Source organism: Onychostoma macrolepis, chromosome 05 (assembly GCF_012432095.1).
Source record: "Onychostoma macrolepis isolate SWU-2019 chromosome 05, ASM1243209v1, whole genome shotgun sequence".
NCBI lineage: Eukaryota > Metazoa > Chordata > Actinopteri > Cypriniformes > Cyprinidae > Onychostoma > Onychostoma macrolepis.
In genome coordinates, this window is record NC_081159.1 from 10977943 (window position 1) to 10996705 (window position 18763).

At 37.7% G+C, this 18763-nt stretch overlaps 2 protein-coding genes across 2 annotated transcripts; both read right to left on the minus strand.

The window, feature by feature from the left end:
* Positions 1-3589: 3589 nt before the first annotated feature.
* On the minus strand, positions 3590-13004 carry LOC131540980 (arrestin domain-containing protein 3-like). Its single transcript, XM_058776427.1, has 7 exons — positions 12402-13004; positions 12286-12327; positions 12133-12193; positions 11319-11466; positions 7466-7562; positions 6459-6715; positions 3590-5443 (listed from the first exon to the last, which is right to left on the minus strand). Exons 1-7 carry the CDS (start codon positions 12661-12663, stop codon positions 4916-4918), a joined length of 1395 nt encoding a protein of 464 aa, XP_058632410.1. The 5' UTR covers positions 12664-13004; the 3' UTR covers positions 3590-4915.
* Positions 13005-14252: 1248 nt separating this feature from the next.
* LOC131540979 (arrestin domain-containing protein 3-like) lies at positions 14253-18468 on the minus strand. The gene is made up of 7 exons (XM_058776426.1): positions 17797-18468; positions 17663-17698; positions 17517-17577; positions 16837-16984; positions 16651-16747; positions 15751-16007; positions 14253-15356 (listed from the first exon to the last, which is right to left on the minus strand). The coding sequence occupies exons 1-7, from the start codon at positions 18056-18058 to the stop codon at positions 14982-14984; spliced, it is 1236 nt and encodes a 411-aa protein (XP_058632409.1). The 5' UTR covers positions 18059-18468; the 3' UTR covers positions 14253-14981.
* Positions 18469-18763: the final 295 nt, after the last annotated feature.

An 18763-nucleotide genomic window follows, 5' to 3' on the forward strand; every position in this document is an offset into this window, starting at 1 on the left:
CATCATCATGGCTGTGGCCTGGGTCCGCCAGGCTCCTCCTGCTCCGGGTCCCTCCTGTCTCTTCCTGGCTCCTCCCTCCTTCGTTGCCTCCCTGGTCTCTGTCTGCCGACCTCCTCCCGGTGGTCCGTCCTCCTCCTGAGCCTCCGCCATGGTTCCCACCGTTTCCCCCCTCTGTTGTTCCACGGTGCGAGGACGCACCTTCCGGGAGGGAGTAATGTCACGTCCCTGGACTGTCTTGTGTGTGTTTTGCTCCCCATGTGTGCCCTGTGACCTAGTTTCTGTCTCCCTTGATTGGTTAATTTGATTCCAGGTGTGTCTCCTTTTAGTTCCTTGATTTGTCCTGTCTTTAAAACCCCAGTCCTTTCAGTTAGTGTTTGTCGGTCTTTGAACGTCAACGTGAGTGTCAACCTGAACGTCAACGTGAGTGTCAACCTGAGTGTCAACCCTGCCTGTGATCTGTTTCCCTATTGTGTTTATTAAACTCCCGTGTTGCTAATTCCTCGTCTCCTCGTTCCTGGTTCCCGTGCTCCCCCGTGTGAGTTGTGACAGCGGGAATAAAACGCCCCTTTCCCATGATTGGTCAACCAAACATTAAACCATGCTGTCATTAGTTCTTCCACTAAACAGTCCTACTGCTACAGTTGTATAATTCGTATTGCGTTTATTGCAACTTTCATCACTTTCTCATCAAACAACCAGACTAACAAATGGCTAACATTACCCCTAAAATATAACAATGAAAACCAATTAAAATAAAAATAGAATAATAGACCATACTACACTGATATGAAATAATGTCATATCTTTACATATCTATATCATTTCAACTTAATCTCATCCAAAACTCAGCTCAATAAAACAGGCGATGTGCCAAAGATGTAGGCTAGGGGGTAGCTATGAGTACAGATGTGAATAAATTAATATTAAGCTATGAGAAAATAATAACTTATAACTTTTTTAATAACTTATTTCTCGCACAGGTTGCCGAAATTATGCCCATACAGAAGTAAGCCGTCGAGGCTCTGCCCCAGTATGGGCTATTCGTTAGCCATTTGTTAGTCTGGTTGTTTGGTGAGAAAGTAATTAAATATAGTTGCAATAAATCCGTTAAGAATGCATACAACTGTAGCAGCAGGACTGTTTTCTGCTGCGCAGAACTGTGCAAGAACTAATGCTGGCACAGTTTAATTGGTTGACCAATCAGCAGAAAGGGGCGTTTTATTCCCGCCCACATGCAGAGATGAAATATTCAAGTCGTTAATTCATTTTCTAACCAGGAGCGTAAAAACGGAAAATCAAACATAATTCTTGTTTTTTCTGGGTTTTTTTTTTTTTTTGAAAATTCAAAAACGAAAAAAGGAACCGTTTTCTTATTTTTCTGTTTTTAATATTAAATTAAAAAACTAATGAACAGAAGATACCCTGATTGTATCCTTTAAGTTGAATTGAAAGTAGTTAGATACTATTTATCCAATGCCTGCCAGAAAAAGGAAATAATCAACCATAATGCTGTTCACACAAATGCTTTAAAGGGGTCGGATGCCCATTTTCCACAAGTTGATATGATTCTTTAGGGTCTTGAATTCAGGCAGATCGAGATCGGCGCATTAAAAGTAATGTTAATCCTCTTCAGCGGCTCAGATGTCGGGAGTAAATGACGACTGCTATGTTCATTATTACATGCATCAACAGAACACCTCAATCGCTTAATCTGAGACATCTTGTCTTCCCCTGCACCGAAGTCGACACAATGGCGGTCAGACTGTTTACAGCTCACTCAGTTCACTCAGCTCATTTAGGGCAGGTCTAAGGTAAAACAGCCTTGTCAATCAACTATCGTGGGAGCGGCCTGTACAGAACTACATCATTCTGACAGGAATCTCCAACCAGCCTGATTTGAGAGAGGGGATTTAAAAATAAAAAAATAAAAACACTGGGTGGATTTTTATCATTATAGGATGGATGTGTACACACACTTCCAACACACATTTACAGGTGCATCTCAATGAATTAGAATGTCATGTAAAAGTTCATTTATTTCTCTAATTCAACTCAAATTGTGAAACTCGTGTATTAAATAAATTCACTGCACACAGACTGAAGTAGTTTAAGTCTTTGGTTATTTTAATTGTGATGATTTTGGCTCACATTTAACAAAAACCCACCAATTCACAACAAATTCATAAGACCAATAAAAAAAACATTTTTAGTGAATTGTTGACCTTCTGGAAAGTATGTTAATTTACTGTATATGTACTCAATACTTGGTAGGGGCTCCTTTTGCTTTTTTACTGCCTCAATTCGGCGTGGCATGGAGTTGATCAATTTGTGACACTGCTGAGGTGGTATGAAAGCCCAGGTTTCTTTGACAGTGGCCTTCAGCTCATCTGCATTTTTTGGTCTCTTGTTTCTCATTTTCCTCTTGACAATACCGCATAGATTCTCTATGGGGTTCAGGTCTGGTGAGTTTGCTGGCCAGTCAAGCACACCAACACCATGGTCATTTAACCAACTTTTGGTGCTTTTGGCAGTGTGGGCAGTTGCCAAATCCTGCTGGAAAATGAAATCAGCATCTTTAAAAAGCTGGTCAGCAGAAGGAAGCATGAAGTGCTCCAAAATTTCTTGGTAAACGGGTGCAGTGACTTTGGTTTTCAAAAAACACAAATGGACCAACACCAGCAGATGACATTGCACCCCAAATCATCACAGACTGTGGAAACTTAACACTGGACTTCAAGCAACTTGGGCTATGAGCTTCTCCACCCTTCCTCCAGACTCTAGGACAGGGTTCCTCAAATCTTTCCCTGGAGGGCCAATCTGCTGCAGAGTTTAGCTCCAACCCTGATCAAACTCACCTACCTGTGATTTTCTAATGATCTTGAAGACTCTGATTAGCATGCTCAGGTGTGTTTGATTAGGGTTAGAGCTAAACTCTGCAGGAGTGGGCCATATTTGAGGATGCCTGCTCTAGGACCTTGGTTTCCAAATGAAATACAAAACTTGCTCTCATCTGAAAAGAGCACTTTGGACCACTGGGCAACAGTCCAGTTCTTCTCCTTAGCCCAGGTAAGACACCTCTGACGTTGTCTGTGGTTCAGGAGTGGCTTAACAAGAGGAATATGACAACTGCCAAATTCCTTGACACGTCTGTGTTTGGTGGCTCTTGATGCCTTGACCCCAGCCTCAGTCCATTCCTTGTGAAGTTCACTCAAATTCTTGAATCGATTTTGCTTGACAATCCTCATAAGGCTGCGGTTCTCTCGGTTGGTTGTGCATCCTTTTCTTCTACACTTTTTCCTTCCACTCAACTTTCTGTTAACATGCTTGGATACAGCACTCTTTGAACAGCCAGCTTCTTTGGCAATGAATGTTTGTGGCTTACCCTCCTTGTGAAGGGTGTCAATGATTGTCTTCTGGACAACTGTCAGATCAGCAGTCTTCCCCATGATTGTGTAGCCTAGTGAACCAAACTGAGAGACCATTTTGAAGGCTCGGGAAACCTTTGCAGGTGTTTTGAGTTGATTAGCTGATTGGCATGTCACCATATTCTAATTTGTTGAGATAGTGAATTGGTGGGTTTTTGTTAAATGTGAGCCGAAATCATCACAATTAAAAGAACCAAAGACTTAAACTACTTCAGTCTGTGTGCATTGAATTCATTTAATACACAAGTTTCACAATTTGAGCTGAATTACTGAAATAAATGAACTTTTCCACGCCATTCTAATTTATTGAGATGCACCTGTATGTTCAAACAACTTGTAAAGTGAATTTTGTATCCGATGAGATTACTATAATTGATATATTTGGATAAATATAGGCTAGTGAAACTTAGTAACCATATGTCAAGGAACATCAGATGATTTGCTCCAAATTCAAAAGCTGTCTTAGCAAATTTTGTAAACTGAAGATGGTTTCCTAATAGTACACTTCATAATCTTGTATTGCGGGCCATCTTTAGACTACAATATTTGCCTCAAATTCACAGGGCCCAGGGAGCAGTTTATGTGGGTTTATTGGGAGTATATTATACAATAAAAGGCTTTAGTGGGGGCTCAAGGCAACATTCCTGGCTGTTCCCATCTGTTAACTGCCCTGTCACTATATAACATGGCATGTCTTTACTGGTAAAGGATTTCTGGATAAACGCTTACCTGGTTAAACACTCAATCTCATGGTTATCCTCAGACTTTTGCAGTTCGCTAAATGTGTGTCAAATGTCAAATATTGCGTCACTCAAAACCTTTTCGCATAATAGTATTTTCTCAATATGGGTGTGAAATGTGTGACCTGTACAGCCGATACCTGAGCAAACATAATAAAACGATCTACCAACAGTTAGCAGTCAAAGGGCTTTGGGGGTAGAAGGGTTTTCTAAACTCCACTTTGACAGCATTTTGAAACTGTATTACATGTCAAATTAACCTAATTATAAAATCTCTGGCAGTATATAAAACTGTCCTCAGCTGATTGGTTTGGGTCATGTCACAAACTAAACTTAGGGTATCGTTAAAAACTCATCTATAGAGCCAGTGGAAAACTTAATAAATTTATATTAAATGAAAATTACATCTATACATGTTTTACTTATTGTGTCAGTCACATTAAAAAAAGAATAAAACATGTATCAGTATTTTGTTTGAGTGCAGCCTAGAGTAAGTGTCCTCAATAAAGATATGAAAACATCACTGTGCATTATTTAATAGACTGTTTAACTATTGTTCTGACTTAAAATTGAATCCAATCTTCAACTGTGATAATGTTTCAGCATATTAAATTCAACATTACTTTGTAGTATTTATATTAATAAATAGGCTACATGTTAATATGAATCATTCTTGCAAATCTTTACATGAAAATGTTCAGACTATCTAATGACAAAAGAAGTGAAGAAGGTGATTTTAAAACCATTTTGTCAAGATTTTGCAGGGTGGTCTGGCAACCGTGGATATAATTGATAGTCTTGATATGGAGGTGGAGCTGATGGGTCAGACTGATGATAATTTGGACCAAACTGACCAGGAGGTCCAGGGAGACCAGGTGCACCAAACTGACCAAGAGGAGGACCAGGGTAACCAGATGCTCCTAATCGAACATGAGGAGGACCAGGGTAACCAGATGCTCCTAATCGAACATGAGAAGGACCAGGGTAACAAGGAGCTCCAAATTGTACATGAGGAGGACCAGGGTAACAAGGAGCTCCAAATTGTACATGAGGAGGACCAGGGTAACCAGGAGCTCCAAACTGACCAGGTGGTCCAACCACATTAAGTGGTGGGGCTCGTGGAGCAATAAGAGGTGGGTTGGGGTACATATTGCTTTCTGGTGGTTGATTCCAGATTCCAAAGTCACTGTTTTTGGCACCTGACACAGGCTGAGGAGGAAGAATCACAACTGGGAATTTAATCTCAGGATCTGAGGCATACGGTACATCCAGGTAGACCTAGACACAATACAAACATATTGAAATACAGATGATTCAGTAAGAACTTTACTCAAAAATTGTAAAATGTCCAAATAATTATTTTTATGCATTTAAAATTTGTGCATTTTAATGTTTTTAGGTCAGCATAAACAATTTTCAGGCAAATAAAAAATAAATACATTAACTTTAAAAGTAGGGGATTGTCATGAATCCGGCTTATGAACTTCCATTCACTCACCACCAGAGGTCACTCGCTCACCACATTGACTCTGGCACTACATTGCTGTTGCACTTCACCAGACTACTATTCCCATCATCCATTGCACTGACGACACACACAGCTGATTGCACTGATCACACGCTCACACCTGAGAACTATCGCACAATCACACACTCTATATTAACCATGGACTTCCGTTCACACTTTGCCGAGTATTGTTCTGCGTATAGCTCTCTTCAAGCACTGGCTGCCTTACCGTGCCATTCCGTGTTTCTTGTTCAGTTTCAGTATTGTCCTGCGTTTATCACTCCCTGAGTGTTAGCTGCGATACATAACCTGTTTCTTGTTTTGTAGTCTGTGTTTCCTGTATTTACTCCTGTCTCACCGTTCGGACTCTGTTTATGCCTCGCCTGAACTATTGCTATTGTACCTGGATTATCTCTCTGCCTTACCCTGTTGGATATTGTTTGCCGATCGTCGATCCACGCTTGTCCTAGGATTACTCTGTGTCTTGCCGATGCCATACCTGTTTGCCGTTGTTTGACCCTGCCTGTGTTATGACCACGTCCCTGTCTAATAAAAGTCTGCAATGGATCTACATGTCTCACGTCTCGTTGGCTCCGTTACAGGGATATAACACTGATATAAAATATTTAGTAACAGAAACTCTGTTAGATATGATCAATCACAGCCCTCAAATTGCAAAATGGTTAACATGTTAAAATACACCTTTAAAATAAAAACAGACACACCAATATGCCAATCTGATTTATGTGCTCACTTCACTGAGTTGGTTTAGATGTTAAAACTCACCCTGAGTCTGTACTCAACCGTGAGGATCCTACAGTTGAGGATAGAGATGGTAAGGCTGGGTGGAATGGACAGCACTTTGGTGACAGTTTTCTTTGAGTTTGGCTCAATGGGTTCCCCTTCCTCTTTTAGAAGGTTGTGTGTGTGAAGTCTTCTCTTGCCTCTTGCAAAAAAACTGTGTTTTTCATACAAGCAGTATTTTGGCTTGATTGAACGGGACGAATTGTTCTGAACTTCAGCCAAAACTTTCAAGCCCTCCCCTGTGGAGAGACATACACTTAATTAGGTAAATTATATGATCAAATATAATTAGAACATGCAACCTTGACTGCTGTTTTGGCAGAAATATGCCGCTTAGTTTACAGTCCTATTACACATAGCAATTTGAAGTTCATAATGAAAACTTTAGTGACAATGCTGTAACTGTATAGGTTGAAATAATCTTCCTCAAAAAGTGTATGTTCCAAACAAAATTGTGTGGGTTGAAAGAAAAACCTTTGCTTACCGCCAAAAAGATTATTTACAGAAAGTAAACTTACGCCAAAAGCATAAAAACAAAACTCATGCCAAAAAACAAACAACTAAAAAATCCAGCCACATAAATGTTTACAATTTTATCAACATTTTGATGCATTTTGATACAAACACATTAAAAAAAAATTTGTGCAATTTCTGGATCTTGTGGATCCAAATGATCCTGCAATGGAACCCAAACATAATGGAACGTGACTGCTCTGAAAAAAGAAAAAAAAAAATAGAAACAACTAAATATATACAATATATGAATGCCAAGTCTTATTAATAATTAAGCCTTTCTCTGAACAAAGTCTGACGCCAACTTATTGAGACAAAATGTATAAAAATTGCTATGTCAAATTGACTGATTTCATGAAATTGGCCATCTAATGTAAATCAAGCTTTGGGTTCATTTGACACAACAGAACAAGAATGGTCGACAATGAGGGAACATCAACAATCCTGAGATGTTACGATAACAAATACAATTTTACCAAGGTAGTATCCCATTTTCTCTGTGTTTATGTTCATGGAGACACTCCCAGAGGTGAAGAGTTTCATTTGTTTATCTTTGGTACCATACTGAGGTGCCTATAAGACAAAACATGTAGGCAAGGTGAGAGAACCTCAAAACATACAGTGCTGCTCACTAATATTGGCACCCTTGGTAAATATAAGCAAAGGTGGCTTTTAAAATAAATCTGCATTATTTATCCTTTTGATCTTTCATTCAAATAAATTCACAAAATTCTAACATTTCATTGAAGTAAAACAATTGAAAGTGTGTGGGAGGGGGTATTATTTATTTATATAATCATTTATTTATGAAATAAATGTTTTTCTCTAGTTCATGTTAGCCACAGTTATTGGCACCCAATTATTGCAACGTCCTTTTCCCAAGATCACAGTTTTGAGTTTTCTCCTATAATGCCTGATGAGTTTGGAGAACACCTGACAAGAGATCAGAGATCATTCCTTCATACAGAATCTCTTCGGTTCTCCCCACTCATTTTCTACAGGGTTCAGGTCAGAGGACAGGAATGGATATGGCAAAATTTTGTGCTCAGTGATACATTTTTGTGTTGATTTTGATATTTGTTTTGGATCATTGTCTTGATGGAAGATCCAAACATGGTCCATAATACGATTTCTTACAGAGGCAGTCAGGTTTAAATTTTTTATCTGTTGGTATTTGATAGAATCCACGATGCCATGTATCTGAACAAGACGTCCAGGACCTCCAGCAGAAAAATAGGCCCACAACATTATAGATCCAGCAGTATATTTAAACGTGGACATGGGGAACTTTCTAGCCCTGTTTGCACCAAACTCATCTGGTGGGTTTGCTGAAAAAAAGCTCTTTTTTTATGTTTCATCTGACCATAGAAGCCAGTGCCATTTGAAGTTCCAGTCGTGTCTGACAAATGAATTTGCCAGAGATTGTTTTTGGATGAGCCAGAAGTTTTTTCTTGAAACCCATTTGAACAACATGTGGTGATGTAGGGGCTGTTTGATTTTTTTTTTTTTAGGCTTTCTGACCCCAAGATTCAACTAATCTCTGCGATTCTTCAGCTGTGATCCTTGGAGAGTCTTTGGCCACTCAAACTCACCATGCATTAGGATAAGACCAAAGTCTCTTTAAAGGTGCTGTATGTAGGATTGACACTTAAGCCTGGAATACACTACGCAATTTTTGCCCTGATTTTCCCCCGATTTTACAGTCTGAACAAGTTGACGCTAGTTAAGGAAAGTCGGAGCCAGTCTGCAGATTACAGCTGACAGATTCCACAGAAAATCTCGTGGTGTATGATGGTCGCAGACATGTTTGATATTTTCAGCCGATTTTAGAACACATATGTTTTCATTTGTCATGCGTCTCCTAGCAACAAGGCGCACGTTTCTGCGTGAGTTCGTTGTGATCGGAACAACTTTAAAGTCTGGTAGTGTATGATCTTCAGTCGCGTAGTGTATGATGCCCAGTTTTCCTTTGTCACTATTTACAAAGTCGGTAAGTGTATGATGCCTGATGTTTTAAAAATCTGTTTAGATTTGCCCGGAATGCACATTTTCAAAGGAGAATAACTGACTGTAGAATTGTTTTTCAGATAAACAAGTATGTTAGCATGTTTCTTAAATATCTGCAAACATATTATGGTATTTTTATGCTTTAATAGAGTCAAAATCCTACATACAGCACCTTTAAGACAAGTCATGTCACTCGGCGGCCATCTTTGAAACGCCTCTCGGGCATCCAAGTGCAGCTCCTATCTCTTTGAATGGGGAAACATAAAATTCTCCAAACCTGTTCACTAAGCTTAAGATTAAATTTCATATTTGAAATCACCAAAGAAATCTGACAACAACTGTATCATAAATGTTGTTTCTTTTGCTCAAATAGCATTATAAAAAGCTTATTTTTCAGGCTAGATCAGCCAGTGCGCATGTGCAGTTCTAAGCGCACGTCTCAGAACGCTGACTGTTTCTATAGCAACCGGGACTTCTAACTGCAGCTGCAGTGATGCGCTGACTTTACCGATTAGTGATTGGCTCTTTCATTCAGAAGGCGGGGCTTCCTGCGATTGAGCGGCCATATTGAGCGTTGCATTTTTCCACATTCAAAACTATACAAGTGACAGGTCTTGGGTATTCTATAGTCTTTGATAAGACACCAGGGCTGGACTGGTAATCGGGCATACCTGGCATTTTCCCGGTGAGCCGACGCACTGAAGGGGCCAACAGATTTTATTTATTTATTTTTTATTTTTTTGCCAAGGACCATCACGCAGGGACTACGAGCAGCCAGTGGCCCATTGGTTTGTCTCCTGTATTGACAGCGTAAACCACCCAATCACAATGCGCTATAGACGGAGCCATGAAGTATTTTGCTCCGCCTATATAAAGAACACTTCACCCCAACTTCTTCCTCGTCGGCTTTTCCCATGTTTTCACAGCAGCTTTATCAAGAACAGGCTTGCTCTGCGGTGAGTGATGCGGCGTAAAGAGCCAGGCAGGAGGAGAGGAGAGCAGTTGAATCGGTAAAGTGCTTGATATGGGACTCGCAACGGAGGCAGGCATCTATCCTGTGTGTGCGCGCCATTAGTGCAGAATACGCAAACACTTAATAAAACGTAAATTCGTCCACCGCAATTTTTTGGCCAAGTCATGTCAAGTGTGTTCATAGAGGTTTCCATGGGCCAATGCGAATAAATCTAGATTTAAATTCGAAAAGACACGATATTGTCAGACCTGACGTTTTTTTATTATCAAAAACAACTAGGTGCAATGATACATATCTACACTACCAGGCAAAAGTTATTGAACAGTAAGATTTTGAATGTTTTTTTAAAGAATTCTCTTCTGCTCACCAAGCCTGCATTTATTTTATCCAAAATACAGCAAAAGCAGTAATATTGTGAAATATTTTTACTATTTAAAATAACTGCTTTCTATTTGAATATATTTTAAAATATAATTTATTCCTGTGATCAAAGATGAATTTTCAGCATGGAAACCTCTATGAACACACTTGACATGACTTGGCCACTTGTTTTTGCTGTATTTTGGATCAGATATATGCAGACTTGGTTAGCAGAAGAGACTTCTTTCAAAAAAAACAATGAAAAATCTTACTGTTCAAAAACTTTTGAATGGTAGTGTATATCATATATGGTGGTGGGCCACCAGGACCAAAAAATGCCAGGGCCGATTTTTTTTCCCAGTCCAGTCCTGTAAGACACACATCCTGTCCCAGGCAGATTTGTAACATCTTTAGTTGATTGGAACTTCTTAATTATTGCCCTAATGGTGGAAATGGGAATTTTCAATGCTTTAGCTCTTTTCTTACAGCCACTTTCTATTTTGTGAAGCTCAACAATCTTGTTCTGTACGTCAGAACTATATTCTTTGGTTTTACTCCTTGCGATAGATGATTAAGGGAATGTGGCCTTTGTGTCCCTCATATTTATAATCCTGTGGAACAGGAAGTCATGGCTGGACAATTTCATGTTCATGATCACCCTGGTGTGCTAAAAATGTAAATATGAATAGAAATATACTTCAGAGATATTTTATTCATAAGAATTTCTAGGGATGCCAATAATGGTAGCCAACATGCATTGGAGAAAAACATTTATTTCATAATGTGAGTTTCCCCCACTTTCAGTTGTTTTACTTTATTGAAAAAGTTTAGAATTTTGTGGATTTTTTAAATTAAAGATCAAAAAGATAAATTATTTATTTTCACAGCCGCCTTTGCTCATATTTACCAAGGGTGCCAATATTAGTGAGCAGCACTGTATAGATGAATGTATGGTAAAAACATACATGGGATTTTAGTCATAATCTCACCATTAGTTCAGGACCAGGCAGATCAGGTTTGGGTACATAGTGGAACTCTGCTTTGTCTTTGCTAGAAACACGCATTGCTCTTTCTAGTTTTGCCTCCAAAGCATACACGATTTTTCCAACTGAACCTTTGAAGGATGGTGGGAAGGGTCTATGAAGAAAAGAATATGTAAATGTAGAATTATTTCGAGATTGTAAAACAGAACGAAAAATACTTGGGAGGTGTGTGTGGGGGTGGTTGGGGCTAGTCTCTTAATTTATTAATTATATTTTATTAATATATATTTTTAAATATGCAGGATGCCATGACAGGAAAACCATTAAACAGAGAGAACACCTTTAGACCTTTATAAGTGTATCACTTTAAAATATTACCACTAGCCTATTTAAAGTCAGTCAGAACAGTAGCATACAGAAACACTTATAATAGCGGTTTCAGCGAGGGAGTAAAACAATTTAGAGTAGAGAGGAGATCCTTTCATTCTTGCCTTTATAATCCGAAAACTCCATTCTGGAAATCTCAATAGTTGACAAACGCGTGATGCGCAATGACACTGACAGCGCAAATATGCTAATTATTTAGAACGTTAGCCCGAGGTTTACGAAAGTACAGTATGAAACGTCACCTTGTGAATACCCCGGATTAATTGTTAACCCTGGGTAAAGTATGATCAGTGTCAAACTTGAAGATAACCCTTTTTCCAAATTACACACGTTTTAAAGTACATTTTATGATCTCAGACACTCTTATTCACTTATACACGTTTTACAGATCCAAAGTCACACTTAATGAAAAGCGAAGAGTTGTGTAACTTACTGTTGAGGCAACTGAAAGGTGAATGGGTAAATGTAACGCCCTGGTGCAACAACCGAAGAATCTAATAAGTCATAGAAGAAAGCAAAGATTTTGTTTCAGTTAAATTTTCATAGCTCTTCTTGCAATATTCATGTAACTTGAGAGCAGACTTACACGGCTGCCCGGTGGGATCGTTCAGCATCTCACGGTCATTACCTACAAAATTCACACATGCTCGTTGAATCGACCTGCTGTCTAACACAAAAATCTACAGCTGTAGTTACTCCTACCATGTGTTTTGTCCTCCAAAACGAAAAAGCTCTCCACGGAATAATACTTCTCCTTATCCGAGTAAACAACAGTTGTTTGACCATGACGTTCTGTCCAGCACACCTCAGCTTTCCCTTTAATTTTCACACTCAACGACTGCATTTGTGTGTCCTTCGCTACATCCAGAATGACTTGTCCCGATATGAAATCCCCGCTGGTGAAGGTATTGCTCTGATTGATAGGATTGTAAGTAACAGAAATGTTTTTCACAGTGAGGGACATCTTGTCGCTTGGTGCAATATCCGCTTTTGACGTTTGAACTCAATGAAATCACTTTATAGGCACGCGCTTGCTGCGCGCTATGTGGACTTCCATCTGTAGGTGGGACATAGTTGGAGGCTAGGGCTGTGTGCCGTGCGCCAGGCTGTAAAACAAGATGGCATAATTCGAAAGGTGCGTTCGGCTTCGGCTTCGGCTTCTGCCTGGATTTAAAAGGCAAAATTAGCCTTTTGTAGTCGGGGGAAGAGTTGAAAACAGAGCCGTCAGCGGTGATTATCACCAATTGGCCTGTTTCTCAGATAGAAAGTGTGAATTTTACATATAGCGTACAGAAGCACTTTCCATTCAACAGGTAAGTGCCTGTATGTACATGTAGAAAGTTCTGGCCTTGTATTGCCTAACCTATTTTAAGAATAAGTGGGCTGCATATTTTTATCGGTTTTAATTTGATAAACATGACATAATATATATTTATAATTTATAATAATATATAGGCCTACCCTTTGGATTTGAGAAAGAAAACTGCATGCATTTTAAATTAATTTATAAACAGATTTGAATTTAATTCAGTAGCATGTATCCTGAATTACAAATGAGCAGTGTTGGGCACGTTACTTTAAAAAAGTAATTAGTTATAGTTACTAGTTACTTCTCACAAATAGTAACTGAGTTAGTAACTGAGTTACATCATTATAAAAGTAACTAATTACCAGGGAAAGTAACTATTGTGTTACTTTAAAAAAAAAAAAAAAATGTTCAAATATGTCAAATAACTTGGATGCCCCCAATATTAAATTAATGAAATGGACACTTAATAGAATAAATTATTATTATAAAACATTGTACACTAATCTATTTTAATATTTCTGTGGGACAATGTGAGAGACATCTATCAAATTCAATATATTATTGCAAATAGTATTAACCAATTATATATATATAAAGCTTACGTTTGTAAAATGGCACAGTTTTTTTTTTTTTTTTTATATCTGACACGTAGCATCAGTCAGTCAAGCATTATAATCTGATATTATGATAATTTAGCATTATATGATGATTTAGCATTATATACTTTAGTAATTATTTGTCATGTTGACTGAACTGGTGGTGCTTATTATTTGTCATTTAGTGTTTCGATAAAAAAAAGGGGGGGGGGGGGGAACCCCAAAAAATAATACTGATAAGATAACAAAAATACTACGAATTCTACTACTAATAACAATATAAAACGCCCTAAGGATCAATGAGCTGTTGGGTTCATGAATATTAATCACGTTGTCTGCATTCGCTCGAATTGATTTGCTGAAATCAAAACAGGGACGATAATAGGTGAGCGCCAGCCAATGAGATTGTCGCTTGCGCATAAGTTCCGCCCACTACCAGTGAAACCGGCAGTTCTCAAAAGCTGAAGAATTCCAAAGGAACTCCGTTATTTTGACAGAAAAATACAACAAAGAATATCGTTTACATGTAGCGCGTCAGTTCTGCATGTTATGAAAGACTCTCCTGGCAATATATGGCACCTGCTCAGATATATATATTTTTTTTAAGATTTGCATACACTGGTGCAGAGACGAAAAACAACCAAAATGTTCTTCCGCAAGACACAAGCAGTTTTATTTTATTTATTTTTACCGATAGAGAGTAAAAAGTTACATAGGAGCTTTAAAGAGTAAATCTATATCTAAATTTCAACTAATAATAAACTACACTGTTTTCCACCTGTTAACAAGATAATATGAGTCTATAATATGAGTAAATTCAGTTTTATATTTCATACATAAATAGAAATACATAAAATATATTATTCAGTCAAACTATAGTGTCACAGTATGTTCAAAAAAAATTGTCTATATTGTTGTAACTTAGTTTAAGTTCTGAATAAACTTTGTAACAGAAGTTCCTGGTAAATCCATAACTTTTTATGAAACTGATGGTAAATTTACACTATAAAAAAAACTGTTGTTTCAAAAAAAATGTTCATGCTGCCTTAAAGTTGTCACTTGGTACAATTTAACATTTCAAGTTGAATAAATGTACAATTTTAAAGCAGCACAAATGCTTACTTTAATTTGAAACATTTAAAAAAAATACAGTACTCTACTTAAAGCAAGCAGGATTTAGCTTTTTCATGGGATGTAAAATATAGCACTATACTGAAGGTTCAGAAATACAAAAATAAATAGTATAGAATGTTGTTAGCTTATTAACAGTCAACATCACTACCTGTAATATAAAAGGCTACATGTACAAATCATTCCAGAATTCTACATAAAACAATAACAATAAAAGAAGACTAAGGTGATTCTAAAATCACTTTGTCAAGATTTTTCAGTGTGGTCTGGCAACTGTGGATATAATTGATATTCCTGATAAGCAGGTGGATCTGATGGGTCAGACTGATGTGAAACTGAAGGACCAAATTGACCTCGACGTCCAGGGTAACCAGGAACAGGAAACTGATTCAAAGGAGGTCCATAGTAGCCCGGAGATCCAAACTGACCAGGTGGTCCAACCACATTAAGTGGTGGGGCTTGTGGAGCCATAGGAGGTGGGTTGAGGTACATATTGCTTTCTGGTGGTTGATTCCAGATTCCAAAGTCACTGTTTGTAGCCCCTGAGACAGGCTGAGGAGGAAGAATCACAACTGGAAATTTGATCTCTGGATCTGAGGCATACGGTACATCCAGGTAGACCTAGACATCAAGAACAGATATTGAAAAAACAAATTAATGAAATTAGGAGCGGGTAATGACAACAGAAACCCATCTCTCTTTGAGATAAACAATCAGCACATCCCTTAATTTAAAATACAGTTAACACGTCATTATTCATCTTTAAATAAAAAATAGAACACCGAGATATGCCATTCGTGTCTATGCTTTAGATCAGCGGTGGGGAATGTTGATCCTGGAGGGCCACTCTCCTGCAGAGTTTAGCTCCAACCCTGAAAAACCCTGAAAAAAAATAAATATACCTAACTGCATCCTGAAAACCTTGATTAGCTGCTTCAGGTGTGTTTGATTAGGGTTGGAGCTAAACTCTTCAGGATCAACGTTCTGCACCCCTGCTTTAGATGCTAAAACTCACCCTGAGTCTGTACTCAACCTTGAGGATCCTACAGTTTAGGATAGAGATGGTAAGGCTGGGTGGAATGGACAGCACTTTGGTGAAAGTTTTCTTTGAGTTTGGCTCAATGGGTTCCCCTTCCTCTTTTAGAAGGGTGTGTGTGTGAAGTCTTCTCTTGCCTCTTGGAAAAAAACTGTGTTTTTCATACAAGCAGTATTTTAGTTTGATTGCACGGGAAGAACTGTTCTGAACTTCAGCCAAAACTTTCAAGCCCTCCCCTGTAGCAAGACACAATGAAACAATTAGGTCAAAATCGCAGAGTAAAATAATCACTAGAAACTATGACTCTGTCTGGCTTTTGACAAAACAGACCTCTTAATTCAGAATCATATTACATATGAGACATAAAAATACACTGAAAATTAATAAAGAAATCTGTATAGATAATATTGATTATATGCATAAGTTTTGCGCGAACTCTAAATTACGCTAATGTTTTCCTAAAAGAAAAAACAAACAAGTAAAACCAGTTCTACAAGTGGTGCGCGGGTTTAGATGGGGAGTTGATTTCGAGCCTGAAATGTGTAACTTCTTTGTCAATTATTACAACAGCTGAAAACACATTATCTAAAAAGACCTAATTCATCATCTTAATCTACTTGATTACACAAGAGTGCTCACAGACCGCAAACATGAAACTCAAGAATGGAAAAGTCCATCTACCAGTGTTCACCTACTCCACAAAGATGTATGATATTTACAATTTTACATACATTTAATCTTGTTACGAATATACAGAAATGGTTTAAATAAGGATTTTTTAAATGGTTGTGTTTACAATGATCAGTTTATTTGAAGTTTTATTAAACTGAGTTTATTGACAATGGGAGCACATTAACACTATTAGAAATACAATTTTACCAAGGTAGTATCCCATTTTGTCAGTGTTTATGTTCATCGAGACACTCCCAGATGTGAAGAGTTTCATTTGTTTATCTTTGGTTCCGTACTGAGGCGCCTAAATAAGACAAAACATGGCAAGGTGAGAGAAACTCAAAACATATAGATGAATGTATAGTAAAGACATATATGGGATTGTAATCTCACCATTAGTTCAGGATTGGACACATCCGGTCTGGGGACATAATGAAACTCGGTTTTGTCTTTGCTAGAAATACGCATTGATCTTGATAGTTTTGTCTCCAAAGTGTAGACAACTTTTCCAACTAAACCTTTGAAGGTTGGTGGGAAGTGCCTATAAGGAAAAGAAATGCTTTATGTAAAACTGTACAGCAGGAAGTAAAGTCTCTGAGAAAAAAAATAAATACTGGTAAAAGTAGTTTGGCATGATGTTCTATTTTATTACCTACATTTTAATATTTTAAAAAAAAATATATATATATAATCTGCTGTATATAATCTATATTAAAATATTTAAATATGTGCAGTCAAGCCATTTTATTTAAATATATAATTATTCATATTAATATTGTTTTAAAATATAAATAATCAAAGTCACTGTTGTATAATCAACATGCAAGAGAAAGAATATTCCTTGATATTAAAACTTTTTAATAGCAAAGTTGTGTTCATTTGCATGTATCCAGGAAAGTACTTTTTGCTTTCGACTTTTTTTTTGTTTGTTTGTTTATTTAGTTGAATGGTAGGCTATAGAAGTTTTTTTTTTTAATTAATTTTTTGTTTTTTTGAAGAAAACAACGTGAATACATGTCTGAAGCATGGCACATTTTTAAATGTTCTCTTAAAATTGTTTCCCCTTAACTTACTGTAGAGGCAACTGAAAGGTGAAAGGGTAAACATGACGCCCTGGTGCCACAACAGAAGAATCTAAGAAGTCAAAATCAAGAGATTTTTTAAGTATATTTCTCGAAGCTCTTTTTGCATTATTCATCTAATTCGCGAACAGACTTACATGGCTGTCCTGATGGATCTTTCAGCATCTCATTTCCTGCAAGATCAAGTTACAGCACAAAATGCAGCTGATTAAATCGACCTGGTTTCATCTAACTTTAAAGCAAAACCTACAGCAGTTGTAGTTACTCCTACCATGTGTTTTGTCTTCCCGAACAAAAAAGCTCTCCACGGAATAATACTTCTCCTTATCCGAGTAAACAACAGTAGTTTTACCGTGACGTTCTGTCCAGCACACCTCAGCTTTCCCTTTAATTTTCACACTCAACGACTGCATTTGTGTGTCCTTCGCTACATCCAGAATGACTTGTCCCGATATGAAATCCCCGCTGGTGAAGGTATTGCTCTGATTGATAGGATTGTAAGTAACAGAAATGTTTTTCACAGTGAGGGACATCTTGTCTCCTGGTGCCAATATCTGCTTCTGACGTCTGAACTGAACTCAATTAAATTATCGCTACAACTCAGTCCCTAAAAGAAGTGGGCTTCCAGCTGTGGGTGGGACATAGGCTACTTGAAGCTAATGTTGGGCGTGGTTTATATTAACATTTGGACATGGTGAAAATGAGATCAGTCAGATCAAAACCAAGCCATATCTCATTAGATTGTGTCGGGGAACAAATCTGGGGAAGGCTACAAAATTCTGCAGCATAAAGGCTTCAAGAGCACAGTGGCCACCACAATTTGCCATAAAAAAATCAAAACAAAACAAAACAGTTTTTGACTTCAATTGTCCACAAGATGGCAGCAAGCTAGATATGAATAAACTAGTTGAACCAGTCCAATCATACCATTACTTACAATTAAAGAATACAATTAAATAATTAAATTTAGTATCATGAATAAAGGAACACCTTTTCAAAATGTCTTGTAAATTCTGAAAGGCTGAGGTTGTCCCATCTTTTAATGCAGTGAATATTTCCCAATAAACTTGCAAACAAATGTGGTTCTTTGAACATGTGTCTGTGACAAGTCCCAATGCAAAATTTAAACCTTGCCCTGACCTGACATTTTTAGTGTTAATGTATTGGGTATTTGACTCTAAACCGGAATTCTTTATTTTTTACAATAGTAACTGTTATCGGCTCTTAATAAAGAGTAA